This window comes from Elephas maximus, chromosome 3 (genome assembly GCF_024166365.1).
Source record: "Elephas maximus indicus isolate mEleMax1 chromosome 3, mEleMax1 primary haplotype, whole genome shotgun sequence".
Lineage (NCBI taxonomy): Eukaryota > Metazoa > Chordata > Mammalia > Proboscidea > Elephantidae > Elephas > Elephas maximus.
In genome coordinates, this window is record NC_064821.1 from 159,611,051 (window position 1) to 159,627,943 (window position 16,893).

The window sequence follows — 16,893 nt, forward strand, 5'->3', positions numbered from 1 at the left end:
GGGTAAGGTTTCCAGAGCTGGTCTCCTGGGCTGAAATGCTGGAGGAAAAAAGGGAATCATGGATTTGGTTCTTTTACCTTTAGAGGTAACCCTTCTGGGTTTCACTTTCTATATCTTTAAAATGAGAGAACTGGAACAGACAAATGCTAAAATCTTCACATCTGTGAATCTTTGGCCAAACTAATCCAGGTATTGACTTCATTTTCTTACCCGTGATTTATGACAGATAGATAATTTGTCATCCTCCATTTTTTCTCCATTTAGTTGTAAATGTTCCTGGTGGGTCTGAGGTCTCTGGCTCTAAATAGTCTGGGAAGGAAGGGGAAAGAAATGAAGGTGGCTGAGCAGCTGTGTGCAAGGCAGTGTTCTAGGTGTATTGTGTTTGTTGTCCCGTTTAATCCTCACAAAATCATCTGTGGAATGGTCATCGGTATCTTCATTTAAAAAGAAAAGCAACCACTCTGTATTTATGAGAAAACTGAGGCTCAGAGTGATTAAATAACTTGCCCAAGATTACCTAGCATGTAATGATAAAGCCAGGATTTGAACCTAATTCCTTCTGACTATAGCTTGGTTCTCTTATCTGTTTCATAGTGCTTCCACCATTCTCTGTTTTGCTTCAATATTCAAGAGCTTCTCATTCAGAATGGTACTAAGAAACTTCTTCAGGAGACCTTCTGTTGATCAATTATTCCTGAAAGAGATTCCCTGTGCTATGGAGTGAGATTGAAAACTAGCCAGAGTCACATATGTAGCTCTAGTATTTTGAAACCTTTTTTCACTGGGTTTTTGGGTGTATGTTTTCACAATGTGAGATTTTTTCACCTGCTCAAGCTTTCTGACTTCCCTGAGGTGGCTTCACAAGTATTTGGATTTTTCTGATTCACCAAGTTAGCCTGGTCTAAGGAACAGCATTGATAATAACTCTTCATTATTAGAGATTACATTTTCTTTTTCTATGAGAATTTCAAATCACTTTTTACCCACTCTTTGTTACTCATTTTCATTTTCCAAAAGGAGAAACTTTAGCAATGTCTTACCCAAGATCACACAGGAATGAGTTGGTGGCGGAAGTAATAATAAACTCAAGAGTCCTCTTTCTCAGCATCATATTTCGAATACTGAACCCACTTGAATATTATGGTCTCATGGGAAATAAATTGCTGTCCCCAGATGATAATACTATTGTTGTTGATGATGATGATAACAACTGTTAAAATAGTTGTATCTATGTTCCATACACTGTTCTAAGTTTTTACTGTATTAATTCATTTATGACTTAAAAGCCTATATGTATACAAGAGAGGTTTAAGCATGAGGAAGGTACTACCATCTCCATTTTATAGATGGGAAACAGGTCTGTCTATATACTTCCCATGTGATAGAATGCATATCATTCCACTTCTGTGAAGGATCCATTTCTCATGGCGACATTTGTATTCGTCTTAGCATTGAGTCCAAAGCTGGGAACATAGTAACTGCTCATTAAATTCTGTATTTCACTGATTGATCTGTTGGAGGCCATGGAATGATATAGGTATCTGGGACCTTTTCCTCATAAAAAATTGAAAATGCTTTGCTGCCATTTGCTCATCTTTTGGAGTTAGGACTGCCAGATGAAATACAGAATGAAATTCAATTTGAATTTCAGATAAATAAGATATTGCATGGGACATGCTTATACTAAGAATAATTATTCATTGTTTATCTGAAATTCAAATTTAATTGACTGTCCTGTGTTTTAATTTGCTAAATTTATTTAGAACCGTATTCAGCATTCACAAAATAAAAGGTGTTCCTAAATTAAATTAAATGAAAAACGGGGCTATTATTTCCTTCCTAAATGCTAGTGTGTAAGCCTTGAAGAAGTTAAGATATTCTAATTTTGTCTGACCTCAACCTATGTTCTGTCCCAAGCCAGAAGCACCTACTGTTGCTTTATGAAAGGATTAAACCATTCCTTCCAGTATGTTAACTGGAAACATACTAGCAATGTAACCTAAAGTACCTCAAGTCCAGCTGCCTTCCAATCCCTAATTCTCAAAATAATTAATTATTTAATTCTAAGTACTCTCAAATATCTCTAACAGTTCGTATTCTTGCTTCTTCCACTCTGCTTGAGAAGATGGGTTATGAACATCTTCACAGTGTGATAGGAGCTACCCTGGTATAGTGTGTTGCCTTGGACCCCTGGAAATCTGGGTATTGGTGGATGTTATGTGGCAATAACAACAACAACAATAAAACCCATGTCTGTTGAGTCAATTTCAACTCATAGCAACCCTGTAGAACAGAGTAGACCTGCCCCACAGGGTTTCCAAGGCTGTAAATCATTATGGCAGCAGGCTGCCATGTCTTCTTCCTGCAAAGCGGCTAGTGGATTCAAACTGCCAACCTTTCAGTTATCAGCCAACTGCTTTAACTACCGTGCCACCAGGACTCCTTATAGCAATTGTATAGTTAAATCTTTCCTACCATTCTAGCACCCACAGTGCTCTTTCCACACTTCAGCCAATATACCTTCAATTACTTTGCCAAAGTTTAACCTCAAGGCTTCTTCACTTTTTAATTAATAAAGTTCAATCTGCTTAATACTGTGTCATGGACTTTATCAGTGAGGGGACTCATTCATCTTTATACACTTGGCTCTGAGTCTTCATTTTTAAAAAAATATTTTATATTTTAATATCTATAGACTCTTCTTAAGGTTTCCTTACAAAACCACTCTTCATTTTCTGTTCCCTAATTTTGTTAATAGTATGTATCACCACCAACATGGTGTGAATCTCGAAGTCATTTTTGCTCCTCCCTCTAGTTTGAACTGAATCTCTCAGAAGTTAGCAAGCCCTATGGATTTTGCCTCTGAAATGTCTTTTTAGTCTCCCTGTACTTCTTTGGACTGAGACAGTCTCACCTCTATTCTGGTCAGTTGCCTCCTAACTAATCCATTCTTTTCTCAACTCAGATCTGGTCATGGTGATATTTTATCTAACACTGTCAGATGACACCTTGTTCTTAGCATGACTACAAGCTAATTGAAAACTACTTTTTATATTGATTTCCCACCACTCCTTACCACAACCAAGCACTGAACACTTAATGAGCAATCATCTCACCACATCTTTGTTCATACTTTGCTTCACTTGGAACATACTTATTTCCTTCTCCTATTTGTCAAAATCTTACTTGTTGCTGCCTCACCTCAGTAAAAATTAATTGCCCCGTGCACAGATTTACCATCAAAAATCTGTCTCGAGGCGGGGCCAAGATGGCAGACTAGGTAGACACTACCTCGGATCCCTCTTGCAACAAAGACTCGGAAAAACAAGTGAATCGATCACATACATAACAATCTACGAACCCTGAACAACAAACACAGATTTAGACGGAAAACGAACAAATACGGGGAAGCAGCGACTGTTTTCGGAGCCTGGAGCCAGCGTCCCAGTCAGGCGGCTTCATTAACATTGGAATTTCCTGAGCCAGCGGGAGAACGGCTCCGGCTCCGCGGCGGCTTTGCTTCCTCTCCCCCCCCCTTTTTTTTTTCTTTTGGTCTTTTCCTAACCCACTCTTCCGGCCTGAGAGAAGGAACCACAAAAAACCCAGGGACCAAAAATCCATCCCTAATTGGACTAAAAACACACAACCAGCTACAGCCAAGTATATATGATCCAAATCACAGACTTTCATCCTTACAGGGAACAAGGTGGAGGTTATAATCCAAAGGCAGTTCTGATAGGGATCTGACTGCATTTTCTTTAGCGGATTTTCTGGAAAAACTAGTTTCCCAGTGATGGCTCAGAGACAGCAGTCCATATCAAACCACACAAAGAAGCAGACCATGACAGCTTCTACAACCCCCCAAACAAAAGAATCAAAATCTTTCCCAAATGAAGATATAATCCTGGAATTATCAGATACAGAATATAAAAAACTAATTTACAGAATGCTTCAAGACATCAGAAACGAAATAAGGCAAACTGCAAAAAAAGCCAAGGAACACACTGATAAAACAGTTGAAGAACTCAAAAAGATTATTCAAGAACATAGTAGAAAAATTAATAAGTTGCAAGGATCCATAGAGAGACAGCATGTAGAAATCCAAAAGATTTAACAATAAAATTACAGAATTAGACAACGCAATAGGAAGTCAGAGGAGCAGACTCAAGCAATTAGAATGCAGACTGGGACATCTGGAGGACCAGGGAATCAACACCAACATAGCTGAAAAAAAATCAGATAAAAGAATTTTAAAAAATGAAGAAACCCTAAGAATCATGTGGGATTCTATTGAAAAGGATAACTTGCGTGTGATTGGAGTCCCAGAACAGGGAGGGAGGACAGAAAACACAGAGAAAATAGTTGAAGATCTCCTGACAGAAAACTTCCCTGACGTCATGAAAGACGAAAGGATATCTATCCAAGATGCTCATCGAACCCCGTTTAAGATTGATCCAAAAAGAAAAACACCAAGACATACTATCATCAAACTTGCCAAAACCAAAGAGAAAGAGAAAATTTTAAAAGCAGCCAGGGAGAAAAGGAAGGTTTCCTTCAAGGGAGAATCAATAAGAATAAGTTCAGACTACTGAGCAGAAACCATGCAGGCAAGAAGGGAATGGGACGACATATACAGAGCACTGAAGGAGAAAAACTGCCAGCCAAGGATCATATATCCAGCAAAACTCTCTCTGAAATATGAAGACGAGATTAAGATATTTACACATAAACACAAGTTTAGAGAATTTGCAAAAACCAAACCAAAGCTACAAGAAATACTAAAGGATATTGTTTGGTCAGAAAACCAATAATATCAGATACCAGCACAACACAAGGTCACAAAACAGAACATCCTGATATCAACTCAAATAGGGAAATCACAAAAACAAATTAGGATTAATTAAAAAAAAAAAAATGCTCATAACAGGGAATCACTGAAGTCAATATGTAAAAGATCCCAGTAATCAAAACGAGGGACTAAATACAGGTGGCATAGAACTGCCATATGGAGAGTGATACAAGGCGATATAGAACGATACAAGTTAGGTTTTTACTTAGAAAAGTAGGGGCAAATAATAAGGTAACCACAAACAGGTATAACAACTCCATAACTCAAGATAAAAGCCAAGAAAAACGTAACGACTCAACAAACATAAAGTCAAACACTACGAAAATGAGGATCTCACAATCTACTAAGAAAAACGTCTCAGCACAAAAAAGCATGTGAAAAAATGAAATTGTCAACAACACACATAAAAAGGCATCAAAATGACAACACTAAACACTTATTTATCTATAATTACGCGGAATGTAAATGGACTAAATGCACCAATAAAGAGACAGAGAGTCTCGGACTGGATAAAGAAACACGATCCATCTATATGCTGCCTACAAGAGACACACCTTAGACTTAGAGACACAAACAAACTAAAACTCAAAGGATGGAAAAAAATATATTAAGCAAACAATAAGCAAAAAAGAAGAGGAGTAGCAATATTAATTTCTGACAAAATAGACTTTAGACTTAAATCCACCACAAAGGATAAAGAAGGACACTACATAATGATAAAAGGGACAATTGATCAGGAAGACATAACCATATTAAATATTTATGCACCCAATGACAGGGCTGCAAGATACATAAACCAAATTTTAGCAGAACTGAAAAGTGAGATAGACACCTCCACATTTATAGTAGGAAACTTCAACACACCACTTTCGGAGAAGGACAGGACATCCAGTAAGAAGCTCAATAGAGACACGGAAGACCTACTTACAACAATCAACCAACTTGACCTCATTGACTTATACAGAACTCTCCACCCAACTGCTGCAAAGTATACTTTTTTTTCTAGCGCACATGGAACATTCTCTAGAATAGACCACATACTAGGTCATAAAACAAACCTTTGCAGAATCCAAAACATCGAAATATTACAAAGCATCTTCTCAGACCACAAGGCAATAAAACTAGAAATCAATAACAGAAAAACTAGGGAAAAGAAATCAAATACTTGGAAACTGAACAATACCCTCCTGAAAAAAGACTGGGTTATAGAAGACATCAAGGAGGGAATAAGGAAATTCATAGAATGCAACGAGAATGAAAATACTTCCTATCAAAACCTCTGGGACACAGCAAAAGCAGTGCTCAGAGGCCAATTTATATCGATAAACGCACACATACAAAAAGAAGAAAGAGCCAAAATCAGAGAACTGTCCCGACAACTTGAACAAATAGAAAGTGAGCAACAAAAGAATCCATCAGGCACCAGAAGAAAACAAATAATAAAAATTAGAGCTGAACTAAATGAATTAGAGAACAGAAAAACAATTGAAAGAATTAACAAAGCCAAAAGCTGGTTCTTTGAAAAAATTAACAAAATTGATAAACCATTGGCAAGACTAACTAAAGAAATACAGGAAAGGAAACAAATAACCGGAATAAGAAACGAGAAGGGCCACATCACAACAGACCCAACTGAAATTAAAAGAATCATGTCAGATTATTACGAAAAATTATACTCTAACAAATTTGCAAACCTAGAAGAAATGGACGAATTCCTGGAAAAACACTACCTACCTACACTAACACATTCAGAAATAGAACAACTAAATAGACCCATAACAAAAAAAGAGATTAAAACGGTAATCAAAAAACTCCCAACAAAAAAAAAAGCCCTGGCCCGGATGGTTTCACTGCAGAGTTCTACCAAACTCTCAGAGAAGAGTTAACACCACTACTACTGAAGGTATTTCAAAGCATAGAAAATGACGGAATACTACCCAACTCATTCTATGAAGCCACCATCTCCCTGATACCAAAACCAGGTAAAGACATTACAAAAAAAGAAAATTATAGACCTATATCCCTCATGAACATAGATGCAAAAATCCTCAACAAAATTCTAGCCAATAGAATTCAACAACATATCAAAAAAACAATTCACTACGATCAAGTGGGATTTATACCAGGCATTAAAAAAAAAAAAAAAAGAGTTTGTTTTTTTTTTTTATGCAAGGCTGGTTTAATATCAGAAAAACCATTAATGTAATCCACCACATAAATAAAACAAAAGACAAAAACCACATGATCTTATCAATTGATGCAGAAAAGGCATTTGACAAAGTCCAACACCCATTTATGATAAAAACTCTCACCAAAATAGGAATTGAAGGAAAATTCCTCAACATAATAAAGGGCATCTATGCAAAGCCAACAGCCAACATCACTCTAAATGGAGAGAGCCTGAAAGCCTTTCCCTTGAGAACAGGAACCAGACAAGGATGCCCTTTATCACCGCTCTTATTCAACATCGTGCTAGAAGTCCTAGCCAGGGCAATTAGGCTAGACAAAGAAATAAAGGGCATCCAGAGTGGCAAGGAGGAAGTAAAATTATCTCTATTTGCAGATGACATGATCTTATACACAGAAAATCCTAAGGAATCCTCCAGAAAACTACTGAAGCTAATAGAAGAGTTTGGCAGAGTCTCAGGTTATAAGATAAACATACAAAAATCACTTGGATTCCTCTACATCAACAAAAAGAACACCGAAGAGGAAATAACCAAATCAATACCATTCACAGTAGCCCCCAAGAAGATAAGATACTTAGGAATAAATCTTACCAAGGATGTAAAAGACCTATACAAAGAAAACTACAAAGCTCTACTACAAGAAATTAAAAAGGACATACTTAAGTGGAAAAACATACCCTGCTCATGGATAGGAAGACTTAACATAGTAAAAATGTCTATTCTACCAAAAGCCATCTATACATTTAATGCACTTCCGATCCAAATTCCAATGTCATTTTTTAAGGTGATAGAGAAATAAATCACCAATTTCATATGGAAGGGAAAGAAGCCTCGGATAAGCAAAGCATTACTGAAAAAGAAGAAGAAAGTGGGAGGCCTCACTCTACCTGATTTCAGAACCTATTATACAGCTACAGTAGTCAAAACAGCCTGGTACTGGTACAACAACAGGCACATAGACCAATGGAACAGAATTGAGAATCCAGATATAAATCCATCCATGTATGAGCAGCTGATATTTGACAAAGGACCACTGTCAGTTAATTGGGGAAAAGATAGTCTTTTTAACAAATGGTGCTGGCATAACTGGATATCCATTTGCAAAAACATGAAACAGGACCCATACCTCACACCATGCACAAAAACTAACTCCAAGTGGATCAAAGACCTAAACATAAAGACTAAAACGATAAAGATCATGGAAGAAAAAATAGGGACAACCCTAGGAGCCCTAATACAGGGCATAAACAGAATACAAAACATTACCAAAAATGATGAAGAGAAACCAGGTAACTGGGAGCTCCTAAAAATCAAACACCTATGCTCATCTAAAGACTTCACCAAAAGACTAAAAAGACCACCGACAGACTGGGAAAGAATTTTCAGCTATGACATCTCCGACCAGCGCCTGATCTCTAAAATCTACATGATTCTGTCAAAACTCAACCACAAAAAGACAAACAACCCAATCAAGAAGTGGGCAAAGGATATGAACACACACTTCACTAAAGAAGATATTCAGGCAGCTAACAGATACATGAGAAAATGCTCCCAATCATTAGCCATTAGAGAAATGCAGATTAAAACTACAATGAGATTCCATCTCACTCCAACAAGGCTGGCATTAATCCAAAAAACACAAAATAATAAATGTTGGAGAGGCTGCGGAGAGATTGGAACTCTTATACACTGCTGGTGGGAATGTAAAATGGTACAACCACTTTGGAAATCTATCTGGTGTTATCTTAAACAGTTAGAAATAGAACTACCATACAACCCAGAAATCCCACTCCTCGGAATATACACTAGAGAAACAAGAGCCCTCACACAAACAGATATATGCACACCCATGTTTATTGCAGCTCTGTTTACAATAGCAAAAAGCTGGAAGCAACCAAGGTGTCCGTCAACGGATGAATGGGTAAATAAATTGTGGTATATTCACACAATAGAATACTACGCATCGACAAAGAACAGTGACGAATTTGTGAAACATTTCATAACATAGAGGAACCTGGAAGGCATTATGCTGAGAGAAATCAGTCAGAGGCAAAAGGACAAATATTGTGTAAGACCACTATTATAAGATCTTGAGAAATAGTATAAACTGAGAAGAACACATACTTTTGTGGTTATGAGGGGGGGAGGGAGAGAGGGTGGGAGAGGGTTTTTTACTGATTAATTAGCTGAAAAGAACTGCTTTAGGTGAAGGGAAGGACAACACTCAATACATGGAAGGTCAGCTCAACTCGACTGGACTGGACCAAAAGCAAAGAAGTTTCCAGGATAAACTGAATACTTCAAAGGTCAGCGGAGCAAGGGTGGGGGTTTGGGAACCATGGTTTAAGGGGACTTCTAAGTCAATTGGCAAAATAATTCTATTATGAAAACATTCTGCATCCCACTTTGAAATGTGGCGTCTGGGGTCTTAAATGCTAACAAGCGGCCATCTAAGATGCATCAATTGGTCTCAACCCACCTGGAGCAAAGGAGAATGAAGAACACCAAGGTCACATGACAACTAAGAGCCCAAGAGACAGAAAGGGCCACATGAACCAGAGACCTACATTATCCTGAGACCAGAAGAACTAGTTGGTGCCTGGCCACAATCGATGACTGCCCTGTCAGGGAGCAAAACAGAGAACTCCTGAGGGAGCAGGAGATCAGTGGGATGCAGACCCCAAACTCTCATAAAAAGACCATACTTAATGGTCTGGCTGTGACTAGAGGAATCCCGGCGGTCATGGTCCCCAAACCTTCTGTTGGCACAGGACGGGAACCATCCCCAAAGACAATTCATCAGACATGAAAGGGACTGGACAGTGGGTGGGAGAGAGATGCCGATGAAGAGTGAGCTAATTATATCAGGTGGACACTTGAGACTGTGTTGGCATCTCTTGTCTGGAGGGGGGATGGGAGGATAGAGAGAGTTGGAGGCTGGCAAAGTTTTCACGAAAGGAGAGACTGGAAGGGTTGACTCATTAGGCGGAGAGCAAGTGGGAATAAGGAGTAAGATGTATATTAATTTATATGTGACAGACTGACTTGATTTGTAAAAGTTCACTTGAAGCTCAATAAAATTTAATAAAAAAAAAAAAATCTGTCTCACCTTAAGCAAACCCAACTTATGAAAAGCCAACTTTATGGCAAAGGCAAGGTATTGTTTTCAAACATATTCACAACATGTTTCTTCAAATAAAAAGGTATATTTAAAATATAATTATATAGCAATTTGATCTTCAGTATGAGTAAAAAATAGTTATTAGTAAGAAATATTGTTTTAATATAAACTCTATCCTTGAATGCTTTCATGAGTTAGCAAATAATTTTTAGATTGTACCCTGGGATCAGTATACGCTCAATTCGATTTGTCGTTTCTTCCATGTCGATAGTATTTCTTGATATTTAGCATGACAACACGGCCAGATCATAAGACTCAAAACCAGAAGCAGTTATTCACAATATGCTGGAATTAGTGAGTTCATAATCTAGCGACACCCAAGAACAGGTTGAGAGACTGGATAAGTAGTTCATGGGAAATCCTGAAGCTGTACAGTTCATTTGTCCTTGACTGGTTGCTGATTCAGCTGAGTCCCCGTTTCTGCCAAAGGCCATGAAGAGGGCTGGGATGAAAAGAGAGGCTGTGGACCAAGGCAAAACTCAGATAGGAACCTGGTTCCAAGATATAGGGTCTGTGCAGTTAATGACGATTAATACGTATGTGCTTTTCAGAACATTGAGCTGAAGGTTGAAGTAGAGAGCCTGAAACGAGAACTCCAGGACAAGAAACAAGATCTGGATAAAACATGGTGAGTTAAATTTGAACAAGATGAGCTCTGACCCTTTTCCAGAGAGTGAGTGGCTCACTAATCTGAGAGCAATAGATTTGGAACCAAATTCTAAGAAGAATTTAGCTGAGTATCTTTCTTAACGACCCATCTGGCATTTGAATGTTATGTCAATCAAGAACCGAAACAGTAGATTTTCATGTACCTTCTTTCCCTTAAGGTTTTTCTTTCCCTTAAGGAGCCCTGGCACCACAGTGATTAAGCATTCAGCTGCTAACCAAAAGATCAGTGGCTCAAACTCACCCACCACTCCGCAAGAGAGGTGTGTCAGTCTGCTTCCTTAAAGATTTCAGCCTTGGAAACCCTATGGGGCAGTTCTAGTCTGTCCTGTAGGGTCACTATGAGTCAGAATAGACTCTACAATAGTGGGTTTTGGTTTTCTTTCCCTTGGGCTCTCTGTTACTAGATTAGATAGATCTTGCCAAAGATTGTTAAATTTACCAGAACCGAAACTGTAAACTTCCTATTAAACAGTATTCAACTAACCAGAGAGCCTAATTAACTCTAATACTTTTAGTAGAAAATGACAGATGCAAATAAGCTTTATCAGGGATTATCAGTCAATCAACTAATAACATCAAAGGCTGACATAGAATTTGGGGTTAATGGACACTCATACCCTGCTAGTGAGAGAGTAAATAGTGACAACATTTTTGGTATGTGATGCTGCCTATTAAAGTTAAAAATAAACATGGCTTTTGATCAAATAACCCCTAGGAGGAATCTGTCCCTTGTAAATAAAAGCACTAGTGTGAAAGGATACATGTATAAGGATATTTATTGCATTGCTATTTATAATGGCAAAGAACTAGAAACAACTTGAATGTCCATCAGAAGGGCACTGGTTTAATAACTTTTGGTATGCCTGTACTGTGGAATATTATGCAGTTATTAAAAAGAAAATTAGCCTATATTTGTGTCCTAGCAGGAAGTCCCTGGTAGATTACGTAAGGGGAAAAAGTGCTGGTTGATGTTTACAGTATAGGTCCCTTATAGTAGAGACAAATAATCCTTTCTGTGTGTATAAGGGTTTGCTTGATTATGCATAGAAAGAAAATTGGAGGGTTATACACCAAACTCTTTAATCTTGTTTATGTTAAGAGAGTGAGATTGGAGTTTGTGAGGGAAGGGGAGACTCAATTTTTTCTTTATATATTTTTATATTGTTAAAATGTTACTTTTATAATTTATAGCTTTTAAAATTTTAAAAAACTTTAAATGAAAAAATTGTTATTAAAAATAATTTTATATTATATCCTGGGAACAGTATACATTCAATCCAATTTGGCATTTCTTCCATGTCTAGTATCTCTTGATATTTAGGATGACAACCCAGCAAAATCAGAATATTCAAAACCAGACATAGTTATTCACAATTTGCTAGAGTAAGTGAACACTTACTAAGGCATTAAAATGAGCTAATAGATTTTAGGAAACCCTGGTGGTGTAGGGGTTAAGAGCTATAGCTGCTAACTAAAAGGTCAGCTGTTTGAGTCCGCCAGTGGCTCCCTGGAAACCTTATGGGGCGGTTCTGCTCTCTCCTACGCGGTCGCTATGAGTCAGAATCGACTCAACTGCAGTGGTTTTTTTTAAATAGATTTTAGGAAAACTTACAATTGATTAGTGTTGTAGGGGAAAAAACATCACAAAGTTTAGTGAAGCAAAAAGAAAGTTTTATTCGGCATATATTCAAAAAGACAAAAATTGAGACGCGGACAAGCATGTTGCCAGAGCTAATATCTGCCCGAGTCCAAGGAAATTACAGATTAAGCAAGAATGGGAAAACGGACAAGCATGCTGCCAGAGCCATGTCTGCCTGAGTCCAAAGAAGGTTACAGAGTCATCAGTATATATTAACATTATAAATGGGCAAAACCATTGAAAGCTTCACCTTTTCACAGATTGGCTAGAAACTGTGATCTTACATTCCGAACTGTCTTTCGTAACGATCATTGGTACAAGTTTCAGTAACCAACAGTCAGGAGGGTCTTCATTGGTCCAGCAAATTTTCTGTTCACTAAATGCTAATAGAAAAAGATAAGAATGTAAAGTCTTTTGTGCTCTGGCTCAAGTGAAAGGTTCCCTAAAAGATATTTTCCAAGATTATTCTATCTATTGTCCTTATCTCAGGGCCCAGTTGATGTGTCCTTGTGAGTCCAGCTTCAGCTGGCTCACATTCTCTATGCTCAAGGACAGGGAACAATGACTCCAATATTACTTCCTAAACCAGTAGTAAATTTTGGTGTGTAATTCTTCTTTTAAAGAAAAAAAAGATTATGCCCTCTCAACTTAGAATTGGGTGGTATTATCCTGATATTTACCAATGAGAAAACTAAGATACGTCGGAGTCAAAGTCAATTCCTAAGGTCTGCTGATTTAGCATTCTTGGGTTATTCCCTGGAGCAAGACCCTTCTACTCCCAAAAGGCTGTAAAATGCCAAGGGACTTAAAGATAAATATAGCCTCTGGGATGGGACTGAATAGTGTCCACTGTCAACCAAAAACTCCTATAATCTTTAGAGAAGTGCCATTTGATCTTCATGGACATAGCCTCCTGAACCAAATATTAAAGTCCCACTGGGCTTGGCTAAAGCAGCTTGAGCCTACAGATGTTCAGTATTGTTCTCTGTCCTGACAATAAGAAGATGGTCTGTGCTTTCCAACAAATGGCTTCAAACAGCAATAAAACCAAACTGGAATTAAGATCATTCAGCTCCTGATACTACCCCAAATTTTCTAATCCTCAGACATTCAAGGGCAGCTGTTCTAGCTATAAATAAGTTGGTGACACCTGACCCCCTCCAGGCTAGTGCCTGGACATTCATTCCTAGGGACACCAGAGAAGCAAGGCTCAGCCAGAACCATGAGCTTCCGCAGATAAAATGTCTGTTCTCTACATAGAACCAGGGGAAAGCTGTAGAACTCTGGATAGGTTACCCAGATTCAGGACAGTATGCTATTGATTATTACTGTAAAGGAAGAGAGTATTTCTGTGAGTGTCCAAAGCAACCTAAATAGAAGGAACACTTTAAATTCAAAGAGTAAAAAAAGGCAAGGAGCTAGCAAAGCACTTTGGAAAAGCAGTCTAAATTGGACAGTCCATTGAAGATGCTGAGTTCTCAACCACTTGATGATTACCTGCCTTCCAAATGAAAATTCTTCCTCTTCAAGCTGTAGCAATAATGAAGTCTCTAGGGAGGCTAATATATTCTGATTGGCAAGCAACAAAAAAATTAGAGTTCCTAAAAGATTACCTGAAGAGGTTGGAAATAATTCAAACCAAAAAAACAAACCCATTGCTGTCGAGTTGGTTCCAACTCATAGTGACCCTATATGACAAGAGTGGAACTGCCCCATAGAATTGCCAAGGAAAGGCTAGTGGATTCAAACTGTTGACTTTTGGTTTGGTTAGCAACCAATAATTACAGAGGATAAAAGACTTCCTTTTTCTTCTTGTCAGTGTGCCTCTGAGTTACTGATACAACCTCTTTGAGTCCACTTGCTATATTATATGTCTATCTTTGACTGGCTAATGCTTTATGGTTTTAGGGCTGATGTGGAGAATCTAAACAGCCATAATGAAGCTGAGCTCCGGCGCCAGTTTGAGGAGAGACAGCAGGAGACAGAGCATGTTCACGAGCTCTTAGAGAATAAGATCCAGCTTCTGCAGGAGGTGAGTAGGAGTTTACAGAACCAGGGCTAGGGGTCCTCTTTTACCTCTTTCCCTACTGCCCTGCCTGCTGCCACTCACCTTTTCCCTCCGAATTTTCCTTCCCAAACTCATCAATTGTCCCTGGGCTTTAGGGCTCCTAAACTGGGTGAGAACTTTGCAGCCTCATTCGCTTTGCAGGAATCTAGGCTAGCAAAGAATGAAGCCGCACGGATGGCAGCTCTGGTGGAAGCCGAGAAAGAGTGTAACCTGGAGCTCTCAGAGAAACTCAAGGGCGTCACCAAGGACAGGGAAGATGCCCCTGGAGACCAGGTCAAGCACGACCAATACACTGAGGCCCTGGCCGAGAGGGACAAGTAAGTGCCTTTGGTGCTCTATTTGTCACTTGTCTTTTGCCTGTTCTTGAGCCTACTAGAGCATACAACGGCTACATTGTTCCTTTTTTAAGGGTTTAACATGGAGCCTTCACCATTTTCGAGACTTTATGGCCCCTACAACCAAAGATTTTCTTTTCAGGCTTCATTCTTTGGTGGTATCCATGGACAGAACTTACTTCTTGGCAGTCAGGGACCTAAGAGGGTATAAGCAGAACAATGAAGTAGAAAAATAGCAGCAAGCAGGAGACATGGATTCACTTATTTGGCAAATATTTATTGAACACCTGTTACATGCCAGACAGTGTTAAGAACTAAGGTTACATAGATGAAAGGCCCAGTTCTTCTTATCAAGAAACACACTACCGATTATAATAAATAAGTTCTCTGAATCAAGTTAGCATGGGGTGCTCTGGGGACATACGGGATGGTCATGTATCCCAGATTAAAAGAGCCAGGTATCATTGAAGGTTTACTGGAGAAGGCAAAATCTGAGCTGAGTCTTGAAGAATGAATAAGAGTTAGAAGAAATGGCATAGGAAACGAGTGGGGAAGGGAAATGTTCTATGCAAAAGGAGAAACTATGAAGGTAAGGCACAGGGAAGGGCATATTTCACAAACTCCAAGTAGTTCTATATAACTAGAACAGAGAGTCTGGGGAAGACTAGTGAGAGGTAAGTTGAATTGGGGGATGGGGTCTGATTATGCCAGCTTTGTCCACCATAATAAGGAACTTGAATTTTATTGTGAAGGTTGAGAGCAGTTGAAGGATTTTAAGCTGTAGAACGATATGATCAGATTTGTGTTTGAAAATGATCACTCTGGAAGAAAGCATTAAACAAAATGAAGTGAAATGAGGTAAGCCAAAGGCAGAAAGATTAGTTTATTCATTCAATACACAATAAAAAAAAATAATAATAAAAAAACACAATAAGCATTTATTAAATAACAGGAACTCTGTTAAGCACTAGGAGTCTTAATGGAGATCCTAGTGTAGTGGAGGAAATATATGTACAACATTCTTGTTTAATTCTCCTAACAACCCTGTGAGACAGGATTATACTCATTAAATGAAGAAACCGAAGTTTAGAGAGCTATGTAACGTGGGTACAGGCACTTCTGGAATCCAAACCCTGAATCCACGCTTTCTCCAGAAGTATATGATGCTATGTCAGATCCCCAGAATTTTGCTCGTGTTCTTCCTTCCATGAGAAACATCTGCCATCTTTTTTCCCTTTGAGTGAACTCCTGTTTATCCTTCAAAACTCACTAAGGCATCGATCGTCACCTCTGTGAAGGCTTTTGTGACAGCATAATTCTCTGTACTATTGATTTTTTACATACATGCCCATTATTGTACAGTTTTCAGTGTGTATTTGCTTTCAAATCTTTTCTGATGGATTCCCTAAGACTTTTGACTTTGTCTCATCTCTGTATCCTAATAAACACTTGTTGTTGTGTGCCATCAAGTTGATTCTGACTCTATAAGACCGAGTAGAACTGCCCCATAGGGTTTCTTAGGCTATAAATCTTTATGGGAGCAGATTGCCATGTCTTTTCTCTCTCAGAGCAATTGGTGGGTTCAAACCGCTGATATTTTAGTTAACAGACGAGCACATAACAATTGTACCACCAGGGCTCCTTAATAAAGACTTGCCAAACTGAAAACAAAAAGCAAAAAAAAAAAAATTGAGGGAGTTCACATCAGATGGCCTTGACCAACTTGAGAGAGTAGGAGACTAGATCAGCTCTAGAGACTGAGGGTCAAAGAGACGAGTGACGTTTGAGGCTTGAGAAGAGTAGATATTCTAGTGCAGATGTTATGCAGAACTTGACATGCAGCCTACATGAATTCATGATCATTACCATTAGAGTTTGCATCTGTATGATGTTTTTAAGTTTTTGAACTTCTTTCTCACCCTGACATCTGAACTGAGCCTCCTACCCTAAATGAATTTATAAT

At 38.5% G+C, this 16,893-nt stretch overlaps 1 protein-coding gene across 10 annotated transcripts in view; it reads left to right on the plus strand.

Moving 5' to 3' along the window:
- Positions 1-16,893, plus strand: part of LOC126073344 (myomegalin) — a 254,478-nt gene that overhangs the window by 118,154 nt on the left and 119,431 nt on the right. For all 10 annotated transcript variants that reach the window (XM_049879947.1, XM_049879926.1, XM_049879928.1 and 7 more), the window contains exons 5-7: positions 10,771-10,847; positions 14,436-14,559; positions 14,737-14,912. In XM_049879947.1, the coding sequence (XP_049735904.1) occupies positions 10,771-10,847; positions 14,436-14,559; positions 14,737-14,912 (377 nt within the window). The remainder of the gene's footprint in view (positions 1-10,770; positions 10,848-14,435; positions 14,560-14,736; positions 14,913-16,893) is intronic.